The sequence below is a fragment of the Hyaena hyaena genome, unplaced genomic scaffold, assembly GCF_003009895.1.
Source record: "Hyaena hyaena isolate Hyena2069 unplaced genomic scaffold, ASM300989v1 scaffold_331, whole genome shotgun sequence".
NCBI classification, from domain to species: domain Eukaryota; kingdom Metazoa; phylum Chordata; class Mammalia; order Carnivora; family Hyaenidae; genus Hyaena; species Hyaena hyaena.
The window spans coordinates 531,955-558,642 of record NW_024080965.1 but is presented as its reverse complement, the minus strand read 5'-3'; the positions used below and the strand labels follow the sequence as shown (position 1 = coordinate 558,642).

The following is a 26,688-nucleotide window of genomic DNA, read 5'->3' as shown; positions in this document are numbered from 1 at the left end:
TCTCCTTTTAAGTCTCTGAATCTCTTCTTCTCTCTCTTCCTGAACTACTTCTCGGAGCCTCGGTCTCCGTCCCTCTGTCTCTGGTTCCTGCATCAGTCTCGGCTCCCGGCCTCCCTCTCCCCCTCTCCGCCCCTCCCCCGTGCTGTCATTCACCCGGCTCCTCTCCACGCACAGCCAATGGAGAGACCCGGCCGAAACGGCTAGGCTCGCTCGCACCGGGCTTTTTCGCCCGGTGATTGATGTCCCAGAGTCAACATCGAGCTAGCAGCCGGAGAGGGGGAAGGAGCAGCTTGAGAGGGGAAGAATACGGCGCCCCCCTCTCCTTCCCCTCCCCCCTACTTTAGCCCTCTGCGCACTTCGCCTCCAAGTCTCCGCGCAACCAGGAGCGGCTGCCGCCTCCGCGCCCCTGAGCGCTGCCCCCCGAGCCAAACACAGCGATCGCCGCCGCCCAGGCCCCCCCGCGGGGCCGGGGCCGGGGGCCAGCATGGAGCACCTGGGTCCGCACCATCTCCACCCCGGCCATGCGGAGCCCATCAGCTTCGGCATCGACCAGATCCTCAACAGCCCGGACCAAGGCGGCTGCATGGGGCCCGCCTCGCGCCTTCAGGACGGAGAATACGGCCTTGGCTGTTTGGTTGGAGGAGCCTACGCTTACGGCGGCGGGGGCCCAGCAGCCGGGGCGGGGGCCGGGGGCGCGGGGGCCTATGGTGCTGGCGGTCCCAGCGGCCCTGGTGGCCCAGCTAGCGGCAGCGGCGGCGCCTGCAGCATGGGCCCTCTGGCTGGCTCCTACAACGTGAACATGGCCTTGGCGGGCGGCCCCGGTCCGGGAGGCGGCGGCGGGGGCGGCGGGGGCAACGGGGGAGCGCTGAGCGCTGCAGGGGTGATCCGGGTGCCCGCGCATAGGCCGCTGGCTGGAGCGGTGGCCCACCCCCAGCCTCTGGCTACCGGCTTGCCCACCGTGCCCTCCGTGCCTGCGGTGTCGGGTGTCAACAACCTCACCGGCCTCACCTTCCCCTGGATGGAGAGTAACCGCAGATACACAAAGGACAGGTTCACAGGTGAGTCCGGCCCGCGCGCGCCCCGCCTGGCCGCGGCCCGGGCTCTGCGCTACCTTTCCCCTGCCCGCTGGCTCCCCGCAGCCCCCTCTACGCACCAGGTTACCCAGCTCCTCTCGGTGCTTCCCCTGAGTTCAGCCGCCCGCCACCTTTCCACGCGCGCGGAATCGCCATGCTCGAAGAGTTCTCCCAACCTGGGCCCCTCTGCGTCCCTCCCGCAGGTCCCCTACTCTGAAAAGCGCTCCCTGATCCCCTCTCGGCGTCCCTGGGCTCAGCCTGGCGGAGGGAAGGGTGATGTAGCTTCGGGACTACCTTTCGCCGGCATTTGGGGCTCGGGAATCTTGGAGAAAGGGGCCCGATGTGAATAAACTGTTTCTTCCGTCTGGGCCGACGTTCTCTGGCTGAGGCGACGAGCCCCAGAATCAGACATCAGACGCTAGGAAAGAACAGGTTCCCCACCTTTCGTCCTCTACACACACACACACACACACACACACACACACACACACACCACTTCACTTCGGGCGCCGAGCTGCAGCGTCCGTTGCGCTTGCCGGGCCCGGCAGAGCCCCCGAACCTGAGTAAAGCAGCAGAGCTGGCGGGCCCTCTTTCCCGGACTGCGGGCTTAGTCCAGGTCGGTGGCAGCGTGAGGCCGAGCCTCCCGGTTCATTTTCGTTCGGTCCCGGGATGGTGTCCTGCTCTCTGGGCCCAGCCCTGTTCCCTCCAGTGTGAATAATGCACCGGCCTGGCCGGCGATCGATCGGCGGCGGCCCAAGGACAACTCCTGGGACGATTACGCACTCCGCGGCGGCCTACTGCCGCCCTCTCCGCTGCCTGCTCCGCGCCTTCCTCCGCTCGCTCCGGCTCCCTCCGCTCTCGCTTCCGCTCTCGGCACTCAGCACTCGCTCACGCGCGGGCCCCTTTCATCGGCCTCACTTCCCTCTACCCCTTAGTATTCCTAGGATCCGAGGCTAGGGTCCTCGATCTTCCCGCTGAGTCCAGCTCCCAAGCCCGTTGAGAAGTAGCCACGAGTTGAGCCTAGGTTCCCAGCTGGGCCTTAGAGGCGGCGGGAGGTACCGGCGGCTGCCGAAGGCGGGGCGGGACTCCCATGGGGCTCGGGCTGCAGGGCCCAGCGGCGGAAAGGAGGTAGGGGGGCAGCCATTCTGCTCTGGGCCTCCAGGAAGGACCCTGTACTCAAGGGACCCCGGTGCCCCAACCTGAGACCTCTCAGCCTGAGGAGGCAGAGTCTGCTGCCCATTCCACTCTCCTTTCCCACCCAGGCCAGGCCACTCTTAAAGGGCTCTGATGGAACCCTCAGCCTGGAACCCACTGGTCTCGGGTCTCTGGTGAAAGGTATTCCACACAGGGCCTACCTAGGGGAGCCACTGCCCACCCTAATCTTGCTTCAGGCCTGAAGAAGGTTCGAGGGAGTGAATGGCTGTCACTTTGTGTTGCCTTGTGTTGCTCTGTGTCCTGTATGTGCTTGTGTGCCTGTGTGTCCGGCTGGGTGTATAGATAGATAATTTGTCCCTGTGGTATGTGATGTGTCTGTGTGTGTTGCTGTGTGGTGGCGGCTCAGGTTAGGACCCAGGGTCCCCCGCCTTGATCAAGCATGGCTTCTTGCTGCTGGGCAGCTTCTCGGAGGCTGGAGGCCGGGAGCAGTGGGGGGCTGCGACCTTTAGCTCGCCCCAGGCGTGCCCCTCAAGGAGACTGGGGAGGTGACTGCGCGGTTTCTGGCTTGGGCACCAGGGAGCCCGGGGCTAAGGAGGCCTCCGTGGCGGTGGCGGCGGCGACAGCGGCGTCGGCCTGACGGGCGGGAGGGGGCCTGTTCCCGCCGCGGGCTTGGAGCTGAGGGCTGACGGGAGGATCGCGGCCTGGCTCCTGGGGTCTGGCCTCTGTGCTCGCTGATCGCGGGGAGTCGGGCCTGGGACGCCTCCTGACGCTCTGCCGCTTGCCTCTGCCGTCTGTCTGTCTCCCCGCTCCAGTGGCCCTCTCACCCTTCACTGTAACACGCCGTATAGGTCACCCCTATCAGAACCGGACGCCCCCCAAGAAGAAGAAGCCGCGCACGTCCTTCACGCGCCTGCAGATCTGCGAGCTGGAGAAGCGCTTCCACCGGCAGAAGTACCTGGCGTCGGCCGAGCGCGCCGCCCTGGCCAAGGCGCTCAAAATGACCGACGCGCAGGTCAAAACCTGGTTCCAGAACCGGCGGACCAAGTGGAGGTGAGCGCGCGGGGCGGGCAGTTCTCAGCGCCGGGGTCTCTCCTGGGGCGCTCACGCCCCTTCGGCTCGCCGGCTTCAGATCGGTTCCCTGCTGCCGGGAACCGGGAGCAACCGAGGCCGATGGCCGCGGTGGGGTTGGAGAGCCCTGGCTCTGTTTTACCGGAGGCTTCCTGGCTTTCTGACCGATACACTCAAGGCCGGCTGGTCGCCGCCGCTGCTTGGGGAACCCGCAGGGCTGGAGCACAGCCCTTGCAGTCAGGGCTTTGGAGATCGGTGAATCCTGAGGGACTTTTTGTTTGCGCAAAGTAGCGCTTACAGAGATGCCTCCTCCATCCCGGGGATTGGAGATCGGATGGCCTGCGCCTCGTTTCTGCGCCCCAGCCTGGGCTCCTCGCGGGGCTGCCGGGGCCCCAGACCCGGAGCCTGGGCCCCGCTGACTCCCTCCTCCCCGGACACTCTGCCAGGCCCTTTCGCTTACGGCCTCCCCCCCTGGAAGAGGAAAATCAATCCGCGCCGGCTGCAGCGGGGTTTTGGAGAGTCCCACTGAAAGGGAGGATCAATTAGGAGCAGATGGGTGTGTGTGTGTGTGTGTCACACACATTTACCCTTCTCCCGTCACACACCCATAGCTACACTAAACCCCCCCTCCCGTCACGCATACGTATCTCCCTCCTTCCCTCTCTGTCTCTGTCTCTCTCTGTCTCTCTCAATGTCCCACACTCCTAGGCAGCCTTGTTCACCGCAAGCCCTGGCGCTTTCTCCAGCTGTACCCACTTGCACCCCTCCCGCACATCTGGCCCGCATACTTGGTTCCACAAGTTTGGTTCCAGAAGTTTCTCGCTCGCTCAGGCCTCACCGGGGAGAGCGCAGGAGAGTCTGGGGAAGTCCGGGGCGCCGTGGGCGCGGGCGGAGGGAGCCTAGCGCTGGAGGAAGAAATTGGAGTTTCCTCTGTTTCTGAATGAAGGCGAGGAATCTCTCCGGGATTCCGCCTTCTTGGCCACAAAGGAAGCCACTGCGCGGGCGACTCTGCCCCCACTCCATTCCTATCACTGGGGAAGAAACGGGGGATACGCCTTCAGCCCTCTGGAAGCTGGTGAAAGAGGTAGCTAGGGCTGGCAGAGGAGGGGTGTGGGCACTAGTGTTCCCAAGGCCCCGCGGGGGCTGCAGCCTAGGCGCAGGGAGGGAGCGAGGCAGGCCCCTGGAAGGCGCCGGGGCTCGGAAAACGACCGAGAGCGGCAGGCGAAGAGAGGGGATGGGGCGAGCACCCCGCCCCAGGGAGAAAAGGAAAAACCAGGCAGCCTGAAGAACTCTTATGGTAATAAAAGAAAGCCACGAACGACTAAACCTTCATTTTCGTTTCAAACAAATCCTCTTAATTCTGAAAGAACGAAGGGGGTGGGGTGAGAGGAAACAGGAGGTGAAGAGAAAGGCGCAGGCAGTTTGAAATGCGGGAAAGAAGGGGAAGGCGAGAGACAGAAAGGCGCGCGGAGCTAAAGCAAGAAGGGGCGGTGGGCAGGGGCCGGCGTCCACCGCTGGGAGAGGCCCTCGCCGGCTTCACGCGGCTTCATCGATCGCCTACAAATTGCTTCTGGAGGCCCCCGGGACTCCCATTAGGTCTGTCCACCTTAGAGACAGACGTTTGATCTCAGTTGACGGGGTGGAGGGGAGGCATTAAATGGAATAAGTGAGTCATCGCCTCCCTGGACCGCCTCGGAGGAAGGCGCTGGTCCGGCGGGAGTCCCGCACGGCCCTGGGCTCGGCCCAGGAGGTGGGAAGCCCGCGAGAGGTCCGCAGAGAAAAGGGGAGACGGAGGTCTGGCAGGGCAGCTCGCTCGCAATCCACTGGCTCTGGCCTCTGCCCTAACTGGTGGGGAGGGTGAGGCGCCTCAGGCTGGGATGCCATCCTACCCCTGGCTAGGCGGAGACGTGGAGCCCCAGATGCCCGGGCCTGGCCGACTTCCCCTGCTCCCCCGGGATACCTGCGCTCCATTTACTTGGGGGGGGTTTCCAGTCTGTGTCGGAATCAGGACCCTCAAATCAGGGTGTGTTAAGGGGGCCCAAGCTGGAGTTGGGGGCTGCGAAGGGAGCAGGGCTCCTCCACGCTGTTTCCCGGGAGCGTCGGTAACGGCTTGTCCCCGGTGCAGGCGGCAGACCGCGGAGGAGCGTGAGGCTGAGAGGCAGCAGGCGAACCGCATTCTCCTGCAACTGCAGCAAGAGGCCTTCCAGAAGAGTCTGGCGCAGCCATTGCCCGCCGATCCGCTCTGCGTGCACAACTCTTCGCTCTTTGCCCTGCAGAACCTGCAGCCGTGGTCGGACGACTCCACCAAGATCACCAGCGTCACGTCCGTCGCGTCCGCCTGCGAGTGAGCCTGCCTGCTCTGCCCCGCGAGAGCCCGGTCCAGCCGCAGGGTCGCGGAGGCTGAGGGCCGGGCCTCCCTCCCACCCCTCCTGCTTCAGACTGCGCGTGGGAGGGAAACGCGGTGCCCCTCGTTACTGCCGAGCTCCTGCCGACGCTGTTTTCTCTTTGGTGGGAAAAAAAAAAAAAGGAAAAGAGTGTGGGGGACAGGGACCCGCGGCCTCCTTCCAGACGCCTGAGTGATCCCGCGCCCGCTGGAACTGTTCAAAGTCCTCTCGGTTTATGTCTATTTTATTCTATTCTGATTTTTAACGTGGGACTGAGAGAGGCAGAGGACGTTGGGGAATAAGAGTTTCTGGGGGCGTCAGAGGACAGCAGGGGCTGTCATTTGACCTTGCTCTGGGGAGAGCCCCTCTGTATTCCACTCCCCCATCACACCTGGACACCGGCAGGCCCACCCAGAGGTCATTTCACGGCCCCTCCCAGTGTCACCCAGAGCCAAACCTAGAGGACCTGTGTCAGAGTGTCATGCACACACAGGGCCATCGCCTTCACACTGTTGACTCTATCAGGCATAAGCTAGGGGTGACCCAGCTTCATTGTGAACAGCATGGCACTTCTCACAAACACAAGGCTACGGCCACACTGTGACACACTATCCCACACACAATGGCGTCACGGCCTGCCAGGCCCCCATCACACAACCTAGCCGCACCCAGGTACGCACAGGCAGGTTTTCACACAAACTCAGCCTATTTCTTCAGATCCTGTTCATAGGGGGAGCTTAAGTTATGCACTTATAAGGTGTTTTCTGTGTAACCATTTTATAAAGTGCTTGTGTAATTTATGTGAAAAAAATAATAAAACCCTCCGGATCCGGAGTCAGGGCTGCCTGCTCCTTGCTGAGCCCAGCACCTTGGGTTTGGTGTGAAATGGTGCCACTGGGGCAGCTGCTGGTGTCTGGGCATAAGGGACATCTTGGGGAGGGGCAAGACCTGCAGGCTCTGGAGAAAGGGAAGGAGGGGGACAGAGAGAAGCAGACCCGAGGAAAGGAAGGAGTGACAGGCTCTCCTGGGACGGCTGATGCTCGAGGAGATACAGTGTCTTTGAGTGTGAGAGTTGCGGGTGTGCATTGTGTGTTTGTGACGGTGTGGGCCTTCAGGGTGTTACTGATAATGAATGTAATAGTGTTTAAGTGTGTCATTGTGTTCGCAATTATTGTAAGCACGTGTTTCTGCTTAAGTTGCAAATCGAAAATGTCATCGCGCATATGAACTTGCAATGGTATGTGTGACCATGTGTGAATGTGATGGTGTCTTTTTTGGGTAATTGTGATCACTCACCCATATTTGTGACTATGAATCCTGTGTTAATGTGTGTGAGAGTACATATTAGTTTCTCCTCGTGAATCTATTTTTGTGTTAAATGTGTGAATGTTTAAATTGTGAATCATCTATATGAATATACTTGTGTGTCATATGTAATCATGTGTGACACGTAATCACATATGAGATGTGTGTTTTACTATATATACTTGTGTGTGACAGTATGTCATCAGGGAATGAATTAGGGGAGAATGTGGATCATTGTGGGTGACTGTCCCTGTCAGTGGTGAGTGTGTGTGGTTGGTTGTGATTGAGTGGGTGTAGTTGTGCACTGCTGGCGTGTGGAGGCCTAAGGTAGGGTGTGCAGATGCTCTGGGGGGAGGTACTAACATCTGCTAGGGAGTTCAGGCTTCCAGGCCCTCACTCAGCAAGCCACACAGGTTGGAGTACAGTGAGTCAGGAATTGGGCCAGGATCTTGGAGTGCTCTAAGTAGGACTTCCCGGCTCTCAGGACTAGTCTAACCTAGTAGAGATCTGAATAAATGACTCTCTAGGGAACTTCAGAGAGGCCCCACATCCACATCAGCCAGGACAGCAGCCATAGTACACAACATTCCCTGTAACATCCAGTCCCCTGGCTATTAGGCCAATCTCAGGTGCATAAATCTGACTTGTTTTTCTGACAGAAGCGAGGTGGGGGGTGGATGGGAGGGGTCTGAGGACATGCCGCCGGTCCTGGGGGAATTAAGTGGGGAGATAGGCTTTTTCTTTGGGATGTGAGTGTGAGAGAACTTTGTGGCTAGAAGCGAGAAGTGAGTAAGTGTGGCTCTTGTTCAGGCATACAGAGCTGTGTGTACCCAGAGGGGTTGGGGAGTCACAGAAACCATCAGAGATGCTGTCCTTCACCCTTGCCCAGGCACCATACAGGACCTGCCATACCACAGGGGGACAAAGCATGGGGCCTCCCACCCTAGGAGGCCCAAAGGGAAATTTGACTGGGTGGGACAGTGCTCATCCATCCCTCATCTGTGGCCCCCCTGGAGCCTGATCTCCTCAGAAGACAATTCTGTGTCCAAAGGACTAAGGCTGGCCCTCCCGTCCCCTCCACCCCCACCCCAGGCGCTGTGGGTGACCAGGCAGGGCCCTGACAGGCAGTGTTCCTCTTGGGGAAAATGTTCTGGCCACAACACTGGGTCTGCAGCCCGCCTCCCGCCTGCACCGGCTAAAACATCCAGCACCCGGCTGGGAGAAATCCGGAAATGGCCTCCCAGAACCACCAAATTCTGCCTGGGAATTCTGTGTCCTTCTGCCTGGGAAGGTCTGGTTGATCCCTCCTCTCCTATCGGGACTGTAGCCGCCAGGCCCGGACCGTCTCCGTTTGGCGAGATATCTTCTCCATTTGCGTCTTTAAGACGCACCTTCAGTGCCCCCCGGCTGTCAGATTCCAGAGCCTCTGAACCTCAGCAGAGACTGGGGCTTCCCTCCCACCTCCCAGTCCCGGGGACCCCCTCGAGAGGCTGCTGGCCCCGGAGGCTACTGGGTGTTTTCTGGCCACGGACTATCCAGCTGAGGCAGGACTGGGGAGCCGCTGCCCGGCACAAATGCAACCACCCGAACAGACTCCAAAATCCAGGTTATTCCCCCCAACCCCTCGCCCCCTTTTACAAAACAAACTCTGTGTAACATTAGGCATTACACGCCGGTCCCCGAAATACCTCCTGCCTCCCTGATCTTCGCAACAGCTGGGGTTCACACTCATAACCACGCGCGCGCATGCCCCCCGGCCCACTGCTCTCGGACCCCCCTCCAGCGTGTAGGGGACTCGCGGGGAAGCGGGCATCCCGCATGAGGGGTTCCCGGCCCTGGAGGCCCTGGCCCCGCGCGCCCGCTCCCGGGTACGCGCTGGCTCTCGGCACGCCAGCTGCCGGAGGCCGGGGTCGTGCGCTCTCCAGAGCCCCCTCTCAGGCGCCCAGGCCCTCGGGCGAGGCGTCCCCGGGGTGCCGGACTCCCTAGGGCACCAAGGCTCTCGGCGCCCAGGGGCCTCCAAAGACTCCCCGGTTTCCGCGGGGAATTCGTTGGGACCGAATCTCCGGCGAATCCCGCGTCGGCCGAGGGCCGCGGCAGCGGGGAAAGGCCAGGATGGCGCGGGGCCCGCCGGGGGCGGCTGAACCCGCACACCCGGTCCCGAGGGGGCGGAGGCTGGTGGAGAGGGGGCCGCGAGGGTCACAGTCAGGGCCAAAGACCTGCAGCAGAAAAGCTCATAACTCCCGGCTTGCCTCCGCGCCAGCCGGAAATGGTCGTCTCTGTTCAAAAAAAAAAAAAAAAAAACAGAAATGGAACTAACTCAGTGTCCGAATAACTGTGAAGAGAGGCGCGGAAAGAGAAGAGGAATAAACCAACCTGCGTGAGCAGAAAGATCGGCTTCCTTCCTTGGCTTGAGTGAGCTGACTGCCCTGACCAAATTCCGCGGGCAAGTGAGCCCTGAGCGCCGGCCCAGACAAGGCGCAGCCCAGCGTGGTGGCTGAGTGGGTGGTGGCCCGTGGGGCCCAGAAACCCAGGCAGGGCTGGGGTCCGAGAGGCCCGTGTTGTGCCGCCAGTGGTACACAGAGAATCTGGCTCAACCTGTTAACTATAATAGCGGCTTTGTGCCGATCTGTGCTTGGGGGCTGTGTGGGCACGGCCTGAGCGCTGCCTTGTGATGCCCCTACTGTGGTGTCAGGTGTGGGGTTTGCCTGGGCCCAGGACTCAGATGGGCATCCTGTTTATGGTATGCTCGCAGGTGGCAAGGTGCTTCCAGGTATATGAGACTACTGCTAGGAGGGACCTCCCTCCGGGCTGTGCCAGGCTGGAGCGGTTTGGAATCGGAGGCAACGCTACCCCAGGTGCGGAGCTGGGGCCCCGGGGCTGCCCTGAGGGCCCCTCAGGCCAGATGCGGGAGGAAACCCCTTCTCTCAAGCTGCCCCCGCATACAATCTCCACACACCGCTCGCTCCCACGCAGCCCTTGGAGTCTGGCTCCCTAATCAGCTCCAGTTTGGAGCCCCACAGCCAGGCCTCTGCGCTGGCAACTAACCCGAGTCACTTCCGCTTTTCCCGCATCGCTCGAAATCTTTGCCTAATGCCAGCCCAGGGAGGCCCCTGGCACCACTCTCCTGCACCCACGCCTGGCCTCCTATCTGGGGAGCCCGATGAAACAGGCTGAGCGAGGGCTAGAGACGGCTCGGATTTTCCAAGGAAATCAGAGCAGAATCCTAAGACGGTGTGTTCGATGGAGAGGGTGGTGGGTGAGCGGAGGCAGCGGTGGGGTACTCAGGTTGGTGGTGGTGGGGGGGGGGTGCCTGCAAACTCACATCTTGGCCACAGCCTGCATCGCTGTGGACAACCTCCATAACTCCTTCCACTGTGCGACCACTGGGTTGTGCGATGTTGCACCAGGGGGAGGGAGCCACAGGTGTGCGGGTGCTGGGCTTGCAGACGCACACGTACATTCTCTAGTGCTGGCTTTCTTAGTTCCCTCAAACTCACGCCGGTCCCGGCCCCAAGAAGCTCCTACCCGCGGTTGCCACCCCCTCTCCACCTCGCCAAGGGCACTCCCCTTCCCCACCCCTCCTCCCCCTACCCTGAGTGGGGAGGGCCTAACTCGACTCCCGGCGGCTTGGGGGTGGGGATTTCGTAGGCCCGCGCTTCCGCCGCCTGCCCGAGGGCTCCAGCGAATGACGGCACCCCAAGCGTTGAGGCTGGGCTTGGGGGCGGCGGGCTGCCGGGGATTCCAGCCGAGGATCCTAGCCAGGCTCAGAAGGTCCAGTGGTCGCCGCTGCCTCCCTGAAGCCTAAGGAAATCCGGCCTCCTTTGTGTGCAAGAAGGTTGTTAAGGGCTGGGGGACGTAGGGGGCGCAAGGCCCCCACTGCTGCGTGTCACCCTAAGGAGGGCTTTGGCAGGAGCTACTCCTTCCCCTTGAGGTTTTCAGCCCTTTACTCACAGGGCCCACATATCTTCCGTTCCTTCGGGAGGAGTCGCAAGACCCAAAAGCTGGAGGCGGCAGCTACTCAGAAGCCGCCCCGAAGTGAGAGCCGGAGCGGAGGCTCCAACACAAAAACCCAGGACAAGTGAGTTCCGGGCGCCCTCTAGGGGCCGCGCGGGGAGAGGCGCTTTGAGGGATGGCTGAGTCCAGGGGAGTGTTGGATTTGGGGAGAACTGGAGGTGAGACCCCCACCAGCCCCTCAAGGGATTTCTCATATTGTGGAGGGAGCTCTTGGCCCAGAGGTCCGCTGGGAGGTTGCCTCCTAGGTCTCTGGAAAAATCACCTCCAATCCACTCCAGTCCACTGTCCCCTTAACCCCTCTAGGACCCACCCTGAAGCACTGCCCGCCTGTGAGACCTCCTCCTCCTGCTTCCCCAAACTTAGCCAGCACCCACCCTCTTGGCCTTCTCAGCCTGGGCTTGCCTCCTTCCAGGAGCCCTCTGGGATTGGAAGAATGTTCTCAGCACTTCTACCCCCCCTCCCCTCTTCTGAGTCAGTGGGGCTGGGAGGACTCAAACAGGTAGAAAATTCAAAATAGAAGCAAATGAATCACCTTTATTGGACAAAGGAATGGAGAACGAGGAAGTAAAATCCCTCCAACTCCTTTTACATCTGCTCTGTGCAAAAGCAGGGAACAGGCTGGAGTAGGTAGGAGGGTGCCGCCTGAAGTTCAGAGAGGGGGTTATTTGGACTATTTGGACATTCAGACAGAATATGAAAAGAAAAGAGAGCACAACCTTCCCTTCTTCTCTGCCTCCTTCAGAGTTGTGGGGGGAGGGAGGAGTGTAGGGGAGCATCCCGGGGGAGGTTTTTTTCTATACATGATAAGGTGTATTCATTTAAAGTAAGTTCCATGCTCAACATTGGGGCTTGAACCCATGACCCTGAGATCAAGAGTTGCATGCTCTTCTAAGCCAGCCAGGGGCCCCTCTGTTTTCCTTCCCTTCCTTCCTTCCTTCCTTCCTTCCTTCCTTCCTTCCTTCCTTCCTTCCTTCCTTCCTTCCTCATTTATTTTTAAGTAAGCTTTATGCCAAACATGGGAAGGTATATTCTTTTATATATAAATAGCTCCCGCCAATGCCTTAAACTTGAACATGTTGGAATCACCTGGGAATCTTGTTAAAATGCAGATTCTCATTTATTACATCTCGGGTGGGTCTGGATCCTGAATTTAGAACAAACTTCTTATGCTGCTGATGCTGCTTAGACGACCCAAATCCTAAACTACCACTCTTTGTCTGAGATCTAATCTTGGGTTCTCAAACTTGCCTGGCACATAGGGCCCAAGAGAAGTCTTCCACTTTATTTAAAGAAATGAAATATATAGACACAATTGATAACCCTTCTGATATGTTTTAAAATGCACTCTCCTCCATGCCACAGGCCAAACCGTCCCTGTTATCCTGTGTCCTGCTCTTTCTCTGTCACCTACTAGGTGACACTTCCGAGCGCCCCCATTTCCTCTCCATCTGCACCTGTCCCTGTTTCTAAAATCCTCATTCACACCTAGGCGGCTGCTGAGGTGGTTTTGGATATCAGCCTATGTTTTGAGCTCAGCTTCTCTGCTTTCTAACCTCAGGCAAGTTCATTAAATTTTAGGAGCCTACCATTTCCTTGCCCAAATTATAGGGCCAACCCTTCCCCTGATTACCCAAGGGATTAAGGAGATAATGCAAATAAAAATGCCTGTCTCTTTGTAGGTACTTCTGGAAAGGCACAGGGCGCCCCAGGGTGGCTTGACCTGCTTTTTCTACCTACCAGGCAGGGTGCAGGCGGTAGGAAACAGGTCCTACAAACTGGGGGCCCCACCCTCCCCACCTCATTCCCAGACCCTTGATTTGCTGGAGAAAGTAGAGTGGTGGCCCTTCTGGGTGCTCAGAAGGGAGGCTATTGTGTATTAGGCGCTTTCCCCGCCCCTCCTTTGGGCAAGGAGCAGATTATCGAGTCCCTGCTTTCACTGGGCCCAACTGTCAGTGGGGCAAGTGGGTGGGGAGAAAGCCGGTATTGACCCTGCCAGGCTGGGTGGAGACCAGAGGGAGGGAACCTCAGGGGGAAGACACACCCAACCCTGGAGCCCTCCCCGCCCCCAGGTGCCCAGCAGAGTTGGGGGTCGTAATAGAGGGCTTACTGGTCCCCTCACCCACCCCTCCGAAAGTGCACAGGCCCACAGTGTCACTCTGTTGGTGTCAGGCTGAGACCAGGTGTCCACGCAGAGCGACAGTCCTGGTGCGTGTCTCGACATTTACTTCCTTGTTCCCATGGATGTTTGGTTACACACCGGCTGCAGCCCCAGATCTCACCATCCAGTCCAGGGAAACGCAGAGTGGCATGCTTTCACCCAGCTGCTCCCAGGTGGCCAGCCAGGGGTGGGTGCCACAAGTTTAAAGGAGAACGCGTAAGGGGCCCTCATGGGCTGTCTCACCAGTTGACTTGTCATCAGGGGAAAACCAGCTCCAGCACGCTGGCACACTTATTCAGGACCCTGGGCCTGCGAGCGCACACTCAGTCACATACTTTTTAATTTTTTTAGAGAGAACGTGGGGGTGGGGGCGGGAGGGGCAGAGGGAGAGAGAGCGAGAATCCCAAGCAGCCCCCACACTCAGCATAGAGCTGATGCAGGGCTCAATCCCACGACCCTGGGATCATGACCTAAACTGGAAACCAAGAGTCAGACGCTCAACCGACTGAGCCACCCAGGCACCCTATCAGTCATATACTCTCGAACCCATTTTGTACCCACAGGCTTCTTTCCCTTTCCTTCCTCAGGCCAGAAATTGGGCGGCATGGTTACTGAACTGGGGTGGACTCAGCAGAGGGGTGGGCAGGAGGAGAGGGAGAAGACAGTTTATTAACCCCACCGAAGTCCCAAGTCAACCCTGCGTTTTATCCACTGCCCTACGGTAGAGTGAGGCGCCATCCCGCCGCTGCATGCGGGGCACTGGCCCGCGCAGGCGCCCCGCAGCCGCAGGGTGATCGCGCCGGTGACAGCAGCCAGCCTGGACCCGGTGGGAGAGCCTTCTCGGGTAGAGAGAATGGGGGGCAGCTGTGTGTGAGAGGTGCGATGTTTCTCGGGGGGGGGGTCGGCTGAAGCAGCAGAGCATTGGGAGGCCTGGGGCCTTTGGCTGCACAAACTGAACAGCACCCTGACTTCGAAGGAGGCGCCCTGGGGTGAGCTCCACCGTTCCCTCCACACGGCAGTCTGGCCTCCTCGCTTGTCCGGGGCGTCATTCCCAGCTCACTCCCGTCCACGGGACCGCAGGGAGCAGCCACCTGCACGGAGTGGCCACCTGCACGGAGCCGGCGTGCGGAAGCTCTACTTCCGGCAGGCGGGCGGCCTCAACCTTGCCCGGCGGAAGGGTCCGTGGGGAAGGGTAGTCAACGATTCAGAAGCACCCGGACTGTGGGGCCTAGACGGCAAAGGACTCTCCAACCAGGGGGTGCCAGGTTGGGATATACCAGAAACGCGAAAAGGAGGAGAGCAGGACTCTCCTGTTGAAGCCTGGCCGGCCATCCGGGAAGAAAATGCCGCCTGCGCCCACCTGCTGGGTTCTGATCCCCTCCCAAGACTCGAGCCTCTGCCGGGCTCGGGCCCCGAGGCCTCCCCGCCCGGTCGCCAAAGCGGCCGGAGAATTCCGCAAACCTGTCCCTCAGCTCCACCGCGTGACCCTGAGAGCGACAGGCTGCGTGAGACCCCCGCCACCGCGCGCTGTGCTGGGCTGCGGAGGGTGCGATGGAGGTGGCGCCCTGGGCGCTGGCGGAGAAAGGCTTGGTTTTTATTCCTGCGCTCCAGGGAGACCCGCCATCGGATCCCCCTGTGGGCTTCCTCCCTTCCTGGGACCGAAGACCCAGGCCGGGGCAGGAAAGTGAGCGGCTCCCTGACTTTTTCTGCCGGCTGCCGGCTCCCCCCGACCCCCCCCATCCGGAAATGATGGGAACGCGGCGCCGGGCCCTGCCGCGTGCCGCCCCACGCAAGGACCGCCCGGGCCGCGGATTCGCTCCCGCGGGTTTGCGGCGGAGACCCGAGAGCAGCGCTCCAGCCACGGCTCCCGGGATCCGGCCCGCCCAGCAGCCCGAAGGTAAGAGCTTGGAAACCCGTGGGAGGAGCGCCGTCCTTTGGGTCAGAATTCATCCTGTGGCCAGGAGGAGAAGGGCGCAGGGCTCCAGGGTGAGCACCTGGAAGGAGAAAAGCGCTCTTTTCTTGGTTCTCAGTGGCAAATAAGCAAAACCCTTGAGGCCCCTTCTCTCCAGCCCCGCCTGCGTTCTGCTCCTCTCAGGGCAAGGCTGAGAGACAAGTTCAGGTGCTGTGGGTTTGTGTACGCGTGTGGAGGAGAAAGCACACCTGTGCCTGCGTGTCTGGGGAGCTGCTCTGCGGCAGTGCTGTGAGGTTCCAAGCGCAGGGGTCCTGGGGGGGAAAGAAGAGCCAACCCCGCCCTGACTCCTCCTCTCCGGAGAGCTGGACCTTCCCTACATCTCTGCCTTCATGGCCCTTGGATGTAGGAGTAGATGGTAGGAGTGCTGAGTACTTTGGATCTCTGGGCCACAGTCCTGGCAACTGTCAATAGCCACACCAGTTATCCTGATACGTGGGTCTTCTTAGGGACCAGAGTCCCCAAGACAGACCTGTAGGAAGCATCATCCATCTCCAGCTGGTACAGGACAGAAGCCCTTCTCACCTACACAGTGTTCAGAGAATATTTTTCAACCCTGGACTGCAGAGAGTTCTCCTCTTGCTCAAATCCTTGATTTTCTCAATGCCCATCGGTGTGTAAGTCTGGGTTCAGCTAACTCAAGAGAAAAATTAACTTATTACAGGGATACCACGTAGTTTACAGGATTGGCGGGAAGGCCAGAGAACTAAGGAAAATACAATGTAGGAAACATCAGAAGATCAAATGGCAGGAAAGCCTGGTTAGGGCACAGCTGCTGGCGCCCGTCTTTAGGGTTCTTGGCATGAGCATCACTACGTGTAATTTCTCAAGTCTTCTCCCATCAGTACTAACTTTAATCCCCCAAGATTCAAAGCTCACGTGGGGCCATTTGAGTGGCTAAATCTAAGACATATGTCCTGGCACCAGCTGTCAGAGATGGGGAGAGAATAAACACAGTCCCTTAGGTTTCTCTATGAAAGGCAAAAACAACTCCACCAGTATTTACCTCATTTGGAGAAAGTCTCCCATATCGGGAGGAGTATTCAGATGCTGGGTGTAAAAAAAAAGAAAGAAAGAAAGAAAGAAAAGAAAAGAAAAGAAAAAAGAAAATGATAAATGCCACCACAGTCCACCCCTTTGGCAGTTCAACATCCACATGTGCCTTTCTTTCTCAATTTACAGTCTTCTCCCCTAAAACGCTCCCATCCAATATATGCTGCTGTCACTCATACAGATTGTATTCAACTTGCCCCTAGGGGAGAGTCCAACCCCTTGTAGCTCTAGGTTCAGGATCTTTGTTCTCTTCCTCTTCTAGTATGTTGGAATCCTGTAATCTGTAGCCTGTGGACTAGACCAGATTATAAGGTTAATCATCATCAATGCATAATAATACAATGGCAAAAGAATAAAGACTGGAAAAAAGGCGAATAAGTTTAAGTATATAAGCATCTACCATGCCAAAGGTTAGGAGGTGAAAGCCATTCTCTGTCTTTCCACAGTATGAGATTCTATTTTGTATTTATGACATCCCTCCTCCTTTTTCCATGCCATGTTTCTTTTGCCTTCAGCCAGCACCTGAGCTGGTTTGTGTTCTCTAACCAGGGAAGAAGCAAGCCTATTTCCTGAGGAATCTGAACTCTTGAGGGTCCTGCCTATGAAGGCTGTGGTGGCCTTCCATTAAATTTTACCACTGGACATAACAGCACAAGGAGGTACCCCAAAGGAGCCCCTCAGTTCCATGAATACTTCTTGTTGCCTATTATGTAGAATAAAAATGCTACTTGACCTTTATATTCAGAATTCATCATGTTGGCCAATCCCATTATCCTCCTTTAGCCTGTCCATCCATTGGCAAGACCGACCAGAAGTGACCAGGCAGCAATTTCTGCTTCCAATTCAGTAAAAATATTGTTGTTTCTCTTGGTTGGAACTTTCTTCCGTCCAGGACTCTCTAACTGTAATCCAGCAGAAACAAGAGTCACAGGAAGTGAGGGAGCCATTGGGTACTTGTAGAAAGTGCCACCTCTCTTTCTGGAACCATATAATTGGGCTATGGGAGAAATGGCATCCTAACATTAATCACTAGCTCAAAGCATATACCTCATTCTTGAAGTATTGCACCACACCACCACAAAATTCTAAATGGTTCTAGCAAAGAGTCCAAAACCACAATGGCTCAGGTAAGATGAAAGTTTATTTTTGTTTTACAGCTAGGGAAGAAAGATAGCTTCTGCTCTGGGAACACATCTAGAGACCCAGGAAGGGCCTCTGCCAGCCCCAACAGGTGCCTTCGGAAGTTGTGAGTTCTGGCCAGCAGGAAGGGAAGGGTGCAGTCACTCCAAGACAAGCTCTTTATGAAGAGCTTGACTTGGAAGCTGTACTGTCAATTTCACTCACATCACATGGTGGAGAACTGGCTACAGGGGAGGCTGGGAAATAGAGACTGTGGGTGGACAGCCGTATGCTCAGGAGAAAGGCAGAATGGGTTTGAGGGGACGTGTAGTCGTTACGACACCATTCTGTTGATCTATAAAGTCAGCTGCTTCTGGATTATGGGATACATAAGTAAGATCAGCGAGTCATGTGTACATTAGCTTGGTTTTTTTTTTAACTGCAAAATGAATTCTTGTTAAGAAGCGATGTTGTGTGGGAAATCAGACAGTCATAAGGCATAGAGTGGGTCCATGGATGGTAGTATTGGTAGAAGCTGGATGCTCAGCGAATGCATATCCAAATCTTCCACTAGACACCTCACTGGTCTCCCTGGGAATATAGAATAGCATGCGGAACTTGGGGGTGATTGCTGCTGCTGGCATTTTGCATTGATGGTAACCAGGTTAGCTTTGGTGAGATGTTGAGTTCATACGGAGCTACATCTCCATCTTCGGGCCATCTGTTCCAAAGCAGGCTCTGGGGTTCCCTGGGAAAGGAGACTGAGATTGGAAGGAGTTTTCTTGTCCACCTGGTTATTAAGAACCCTTTCTTTTCTTAATTTTTTTCAAGATTTTTAAATTTTATATCAGAACGCAGGCAAGGGAGAGGGGGAGAGAGAGAGAGAGAGAGAGAGAGAGAGAGAGAGAATCCTAAGCAGGCTCCACGCTCAGCATGGAGCCTGATGTGGGGCTCAATCTCATGACCCTGAGATCATGACATGAGCTGAAATCAAAAGTCAGATGCTCACCTGACTAGCCACCCAGGTGCCCCAAGAATCCTTTCAATAGTGGGAGGCTTTTAGTGACCAATTTCATAAAACACAAATATTTTCACCCTCTATATCCATCCCCAAAGATTCTCTTTTTGTTTTTTTTCCCTTACTCTTCCTTGCCCCAAATCTTTTCTCTCATTCCTTTCAAGTCCTTGTTATCTGTCTACACCATTCACTACTTCCTGTATACTCACTACAAGTCCTTACATCAGGCCATCTCTCCCTACAGACAGAATGAGCCACAAAATATACCGTTCAACATTCTGCCCACTGGGAAGGGTTTCTTCTGTTGTTTTTCAGAGCCACCCCCAAATGGGACTGTACAGCAGTGGGACATTTCTGGCCAGGGTTGGCGTATTGCACTATAAACTAGATGTAAAATTTCCCTTTCTCTTTCATCAGGTGTTAGCATATTTCTCATGGGATCCTAGGTGTAGGCTGAGGGATGGCTTCCCATAGTATGTGTTAGGGCAGGGCACTTTGGCGGTCTGTGGTGGGACCTGTAAGGAGGCCCTCACGGCCAGGGTCATGCAGACCCTCAGTCAGCACCTGAGTGAGTGCCTCCATCAATTTACACCTCAGGCATGTTGCCTGCCTCACCCCAGTGCAGGCCTGGTGAGTGGCCTGCACAGGATGCTTGCCTATGCCATCAGGACCTACCTGGACCTGATCCCACAGATTCCATTTCTACTTGATGATGGACTCTAAAGAATATAGCCAGCACATGGCTAGGTAGACCAGATGGCAGCCAGCTCAGTATATATCTTGGTGTCACATGTATATCTAATGATTTATAGCAAATCCAGGCCCCCTTCTAGAAGTAGGGTATGTTCCTTTTATTTTAAGTAGGCTCCATGCCCAAATTGAGGCTTGAGCTCTTGACTCTAGGAAGATCAGGAGTCACATGCTCTACTGAGGGAGCCAGCCAGGTGCCCTGTAGCTATTTTCTTTTGAGGTGGGGGCGGGGAGAGGAGCTCTTGGGGTTTTTTTGTTTTGTTTTGGTTTGGTTTGGTTCTTGGTTCTTTATTGAGCTATGAAAGTTGCCTCCACTGCAACATGCTACAGCTCTATATAGCGCCCTGTTATGCCATAGAAAATAGGACCTTTCTCCAGGCCTCATCCACATTCTACCATCTCTTGATAAGTAAATGGAGATGTGACAGAAATCATCACTCTTCACTTTTAGTGTCTTTTATGGTGTAATTTTTGCAATTCCCCCAGGACGTAGCTTTTGATCTACTATTTCAGTAAGAAGTAAGAGTTCTAGCGGCTTCTGTTTTTGCCTTCCCAACTACGGGATTCCCAATGTGTATTTTTTGCTGAGGATAGGAAGGAAGATAGCCATGAAATGGGTTTGCAGTCCCCCTGGGTTCATTGTAAGGCAGGTTGAGTCCAAAATTATCTCATGATCCCCATAAGCCTCCACGCTGACTGATGGATCACAAGGGCACTTGTGTCAGCTGAAAGCCAGTGACTAATCACCTCTCAAAAGGGTGAATTTTTCTGTCTCTAGGGCTTAGTTCCCCTGGGAATAGTTGAGGCTTCCTTGAAGGAAGGTCAAGAGGATAATTCAACATAGTTCTGTGGTCAAGAGTACAGGTCTGAAGCTGGACCATCTGGGTTTGAAACCTCTCTGTGTCTTAGTTTCTTAAACTGTAGAATGAAAGTAGCAAACCTACTTTATTGGGTAGTTTTCTCCCTTATAGTCAGGATTGAGAGACAATTTGCTTACAGTAAAGTTTGCCCTTTTTATGGGCAGTTCGATGAGTTTTGACAAATGCACCCATTTGTGTAACCATTGTGAAGACTCACAAATTTTAACAGTATAGTGTGGTGAATGCCACTGTTGGTGAAGCCAGTAGGAGGTATTCCCAAACTAGCCTGATAGGGACAACCAGGAAAGACTTCTTAGAGGAGGCAACCTTTCAGCTGGGCACTCAAGGGTAAGGAGGGGTTCGCACAATCAAGATATACAACATTTTCACCTTCCCCCAATTCCTTCATACCCCTTTGTAGTCAACCGGTCCCTCACTCCTAGCTCCTGGTAACATCTGATCTGTCTTGTGTTCCATTGTTTGCTTTTTCAAGAATGTCACGTAAGTGGAATCATACTGTATGTAGCCTTTGAGTCTAGATTTTTCACTTAACGTGACACATTTAAGATGCACCCATCGTGTCGCATGTATCAGTAATTCATTACTTTTCATTGCTGCATAGTATTCCATTATGTGGATGTACCACAGTTTGTGTATCCATTCATCAGTTGAAGGACATTAGGGTTGTTCCCAGGTTTTGGCAATTATGATTATAAAGTCAAAATAAACCTTCATGTTTAGGGTTTTGTGGGAACATAAGTTTTCTTTTTCTTGGGTAGATACTCAGAAGGGGGGGATTGCAGGGTCATACACTAAGTATGTGTGTATGTATACCTTTATAAGAAACTGTCATGCTGTTTTCCTAAATGCCTGTCCCATTTTGAAATTCCATCAGCAGTGTATGAGAGTTCTAGTTACTCCATATCCTCGTCTGTACTTGGTATGTTCAGCTTTTAAATTTTAACCATTTTAAAGTAATAGTATCTTATTGTGGCTTTCATTTATAGTACCCTAATTTTCAATGATGTTAATCATCTTTCCATGTTTCTATCTGGTAAAGTGTCTCATCAAATCATTTGCCCATTTAAAAAATTAGATTGTTTACTTCCTTTTTATTGAGTTTTGAAAGCTCTTTATATATTCTGGATACAAATCCTTAACCAGATATGTGTTTTGCAAGTATTTTTCTCCAGTCTGTGGTTTGTCTTTTCATTTTCTGAGCACTGTTTATTAAAGAACAGAAGTTTAACATTTTTTATGAAGTCTAATTTATCAATGTTTTCTTTTATGGATAGTGCTTTTGATGTCATATCTAAGAAATATTTGACTAACCCAAAGTCATAAAGAGTTTCTTCTATGTCTTTTCTAAACATTATTGTTTTAAATTCTACATTTAAATCTGTCATCCATTTTGAATTAATTTTTGTATCAGCTGCAAGGTATTGATCAACTTTTTAAAATATATGGATTATCCAAAAGTTTTGAGGATTAAATGAGCTAATACATGTAAAGCACTTGGAATAGTGCTTGGTACATAATTACATTCAATAAATGATAGCTATAATTATTATTTTTTTGAGAGAGAACATGCACACACAAGAGTAGGGGGAGGGGTAGAGGGAGAGGGAGAAAGAGAATCTTAAACAGGCTCCACACCCAGCGCAGAGCCCAATGTGGGGCTCAATCTCACGACAGTGAGATCATGACCTTAGCTGAAATCGAGAGTCAGACACTTAACCAACTGAGCCACCTAGGCATCTCATAGCTATAATTATTAAAGAACATTATTGAGCCGTTATTACCAAACTCCTCTTTACAAATGCTTAATTTCCCTTTTACTTAAGGGGCTTTGCGTCTGTGAAACGATTCAGGTCTGGGAGTCCAAAGAGATGCCTGCATTCTTTAACATTGGGGACTATCTATAGTCATTACTTAGTTACTCACTTACTCTTTAAGTAACAGAAACCTAAAATAACAGAGATTTAAACAAGATAGAAGTTTATTTCTCCTGTGACAGTCCAGATATAGACTGTTCAGGGCTGGTAGGGTGTCTCTATTTCACAAGGCCATCCAGGGACCTAGGCTCCTTTTTGGCTTGTTTTCTCACCATCACTGGAATATTACCCTGGCCCATTCTAAAATGTTCATAACCGCTTCTGTATTCTGAGCAGCAAGATGGAGAAAGAGGAGGAAGGGTGTAACCCCTACCTTTAAAGACATAACCTGGAAATTATACATCTTACTTTCACTCGCATCCTATTTGTTGGAGCTTAGTCACATGACCATACCTAGCTGCAAGGGAGGCTGGGAAACAGTGTTTGTTTTTGGTAGCTGTGAGTTCTCCTAAAACTCAGAGGTCCTATTTCTATGGGAGAGAAGGGGAAAATAGATATTGGGAAACAATCTGTAGTCTGCCTCAATAACTCAAGTCAAGCTTCTATTCACCATTTTTTACCCTTTAAAAATACTAATCTGGGGCCCCTGGGCGGCTCAGTCCATTGAGCATATGATTTCAGCTCAGGTCATGATCTTACAGTTCATAGGTTCGAGCCCTGCATCATGCTCTGTGATGACAGCTCAGAGCCTGGAGCCTGCTTTGGATTCTGTGTCTCCCTCTTTCTCTACCCCTCCCCAGCTTGTGCTCTGCCTGTCTCTCTCTCTCTCAAAAATATATAAACATTTTTAAAAAATGAACAAGTGACACCTTAGTGGGCTATTTTAGTTCCAGGCACTTAATTAGAAGAAGCAAAAATAATTATAATGATCAGGGAACTTTGTTGATAGGGTACCTTTCAGCTCTGCTGACTACTATGTTACTCACATTTGCCTCTGCTACTTAAGCATTTCTGTTTAAAGCACAGAGTTCATTTTCTTTGAAACAGAGACCCACTCACCATCTTTCAGCAGCATCTCTAACCTGTAGAGAATATCTTACTAAAGTGCTTTTTGGTGCCTTTTTTTTTTTTTTTTTTTTTTTTTGTATCTCTGTTATTTCCTTCACCAAAGTATTTTTCAAGTTCTTTGTGAATAAAACATCTGGGACCATTTCCAGGGATATAATATGTGGGTGGTCAAGTTGCAAAGGATAAATCTTCTTTAATGTTCCTATCTTCATAAATCTTCAGATTTCATTCTCTCTCTTTTTTAAAAATGTTTTATTTATTTATTGGGGGTGGGGGGAGCCGGAAAGGAGCACACAGAGAGAGGGAAACAGAGACTCCAAAGTAGGCTGCAGGCTTTGAGGAATCAGTGCAGAGTCTCCAGCTGATGAACCGTGAGATCATGACCTGAGCCGAAGCCAGACACCTGACTGACTGAGCCACCCAGGTGCCTCCAGATTCCTTTCTTTTTAAAAGTTTATTTATTCATTTTGAGAGAGCGTGCGGGGGAGGGACAGAGGTGGGGGAGAGAGAGAATCCCAAGCAGGCTCCACACTGGTAGCACAGAGCCTGATGTGGGGCTCCAACTCATGAACTGTAAGATCATAACCTGAGCTGAAATCAAGAGTCAAGACACTTAACAAACTGAGCCACCCAGGCGCCCCTCTTGAGGTTCCTTGGAGGTTATACTACTTGTGACATTGTAGCCTTAGATCAATCTGAATTTAAAGATGTATGTGTACTTATCAAAGATCCTGAAGTTGGTGTTCTAGTTTGGGCAGCTGGGAATCAACTATGTGTTCCTTCAAACAGAACCACTCCCCCAAATTAGCATGCTGAGATTTGATGTATCTAAAGAAAATGTTGGGTAGGAAGGGTAGAACATGAGGACAAATGGTGCCCTCTTGCAAGGTGACTCCAGAAGAAGTAACTTCATGAGTCAGGGGAAGGTCACTGCTAGACAGCAGGAGGAGCTGCTTCAGCTGGTAAGGGGCGCTTAGTGCTAGTTGGAGGATTCCTCTGAACGTCTCTTCTATAGCCCCATTCCGGTTCCTGGGATTCTCTCTTTTCATAATTGAATGTCCTATTTTTATAAGACTACACTTTATCTAACATTATAGTTTAAGAACCATTAGGATCAAATTCTGAGATTGGCTTTCATTTACATCAGCCCTGTTGCTACAAGAAATAAGGTATATTTTCCAGCAACAATAGAAAGTCCATGGGTTGAAGTCAATACTTTAAGCTGATAATTTAGGGCTTGGACTTGTTATCCAATTTGTATAAGCTGTTCTGTGGTTTTAGAAACAGGTACTCTGTTCCCTGTGGTCTCCTAACGCCTGTCCTCAGTGAACACTTCATTCTAGGTGACCACAAGCAATAATTTAATTAGAGGGTTTGTGCTGTGTGGCATAGGCTACTGAATTCCCATTCCTGAATCCCAGTAGACCTATAGCCCTAACTAGGCCAAATAGCTGATCCCTGTTCCCCCCATTCCCCTTATGACCTCTCACCTGTCATCATTTGTCTGGTACCAATATCTGGTTAGTGCTCTTGGCAGCAAGCTTAAAAATTAAGTTTGGCTACCTTACAGATAAAAGAATAAAGAGAGTTTTTTGGAAAGATTTGGGTAGCTCATAGAATCCACATAAATGCCAAAGCGCCAGTGTGCAAGAACCAGGAAGGCAGGAAATACAGCCAAGGTCAAACCACCAGAACACTTGGCTGGGAGTCCCCACTGAGTACTGGTGTCTCTGCCACTAAGCACTCAGCGCTGCTGGTGTTGTGTTCCCACTCCCCAGTGTCCCCACTTTGAATAACTTTCCACCTGTCCTTACATCTTGGAGTCATCCTGGGTAGGAGCATTAATTGGCTTAACTTGGGTTATGTGCCCACAGGCTGGCAGATAGTGGGGTGGAGAGAGAAAGCTCTGGTCCCTTTGCTTCTGTAGTGGCAGATGAAATTGTGCCTTCCTCCAAGTCACACACAAAGGGGGGGTTTCTCCCAAACTGGAGTGTGTCCGGATGTGGAATGGCCAATCACACATACACACACAGCTGTTCACTGTAGTTGGGAACTTCCTGGCTCTCCTCTGTACAGCCAAGAACCCCTCTCCAACTTCAGCCTGTCCTTGCATTTAATCTGTGCTACTGACAAACCCCAGGCTCGGAGCCACATCACCATCTCCTGCTTTCTCTTTCACCAGGCCAGAGAGCACAGTTGGAGGACCAGCCCTTGTTGAGTCTCCCCAAGGCTTAGAAATCCTTTTATGTTAGGGGTTCCTGGGTATCTCTGAGCTCTAAGAGTCAGTAAGCATCTGACTCTTGATTTCAGCTCAGGTCAGGATCTCATGGTCATGATCTCACAGCCCTGTGGAGTCCAGTGTCATCTTGAGCTTAAGATTCTCTCTCCCTTTCCCTCTGCCCCTCCCTACTCTCACTGTCTCACATGTGTTCTCTCTCAAGAAAGAGAGAGAGAGAGAGAGAGAGATAGAGAGAGAGAGAAAGAAAGAAAGAAAGAAAGAAAGAAAGAAAGAAAGAAAGAAAGAAAAAAAGAAAAATAAATCCTTTTATGTTCATAAGATATCATACTATTCACCTCTGAAAAATAAAATTCTTTTCATATGTGGCTCAAACTAACAATAATTCTTTAATTGCATAAAATATCCATCCCACATTTAAACTGTTCCCCAAATCTTGTGAAGGTAATCTTTCTGTAAGGAAAATATGGTTATATCACTTCCCGCACTAAATTATTTTAACATATCAATATTGTCACATAATGTAAATGCGAACAGTACAAAGTGGTTGGGGTAAGACAGAAGAGTGCCCCTCTTCCTCCACTCTTTCTCTTCTCTCCTTTCCATCCAGTCCATCTCCCCACAAGTATCAAGGGTTGATTTCATGTGTTTTCTTCCAGTAAGTTTCCAGACATTCACATGCAAGCAGGTGCATATATAGATGCATCCCTAACACAGAATACAAAGGGATCACACCCTACACACTCTCCTGTGACTTGCTTTGTTCCTTTGAAAACCTTTCTTGGACATCTTTCCATGTCAGTAAAAATAAAAGTCCTTCAGCGGTTCCTGTCTCCCTCTCTCACTGGAGTGCCATCTCTACCAAGTAGCATGTAGTTCCCTGAGTGCACCACACTCCCTCATACCTTAGTGGCCATGTGCATGTCATTTCCTCTGTCTGGAATGTCTTCTTTCTGGGGATCCAATAAGTTCTTACCCTCTCCAAAGCCTCCCCTGCCCTTGGGAAAGAATTGGGCTTTCTTCCCAGTTCCCAAAATGCCCTTGGTATTCTTCTCTCATCACACTCACCATGTGAGATTTCTTTGTCTTCTTTTCCCGTGATACTACAAGCTCAGAGGCTACCCTCAGAGTCATAACCAACTCTTAGTCTCAGGGCTGAGTCAGAAGTGGTGCTTAAGAAATAGTAATTACTGAGCTCCTTCTTCCATCCACAGAGATCAAGAACATCTTATGGTAATAGAAATACCCTATTTCTATTACAGAGACACTGCCCTCCCCACATGTTTCAGTCAGTTGGATACTAGGGGGACAGGCCTGGAGAGGACGAAGGTTGAGATTCTGCAAAACTGGTTGGCATTGAAGGGGATTCTCTGAGTGACCATAAGCCAAGACTCCTCTGTTTCGGGGCTCTTTTGAGGCCCTTCTAACTGGGACCTATTGTGTGAAGGCAAAAATTTTGGTAAGAGTAGTTGGGGACATATGTAACAATGGCCTCAAGCCCACCAGCCTGACCTTGGCATTTCAGGGGCAGGCAGAGTGAGAATTCCTGAACAATGCTTCTATCAAGACAACAAAGCCACGTTTGACTAAAACAAATAAGACATTTTTATAGTGGGTGGGATA

At 53.0% G+C, this 26,688-nt stretch overlaps 1 protein-coding gene across 1 annotated transcript; it reads left to right on the top strand.

The window, feature by feature from the left end:
- The first annotated feature begins 484 nt into the window (after nucleotides 1-484).
- TLX1 (T cell leukemia homeobox 1) lies at nucleotides 485-5,644 on the top strand. Its single transcript, XM_039249215.1, has 3 exons — nucleotides 485-1,058; nucleotides 3,077-3,278; nucleotides 5,422-5,644. Exons 1-3 carry the CDS (start codon nucleotides 485-487, stop codon nucleotides 5,642-5,644), a joined length of 999 nt encoding a protein of 332 aa, XP_039105146.1.
- Nucleotides 5,645-26,688: the final 21,044 nt, after the last annotated feature.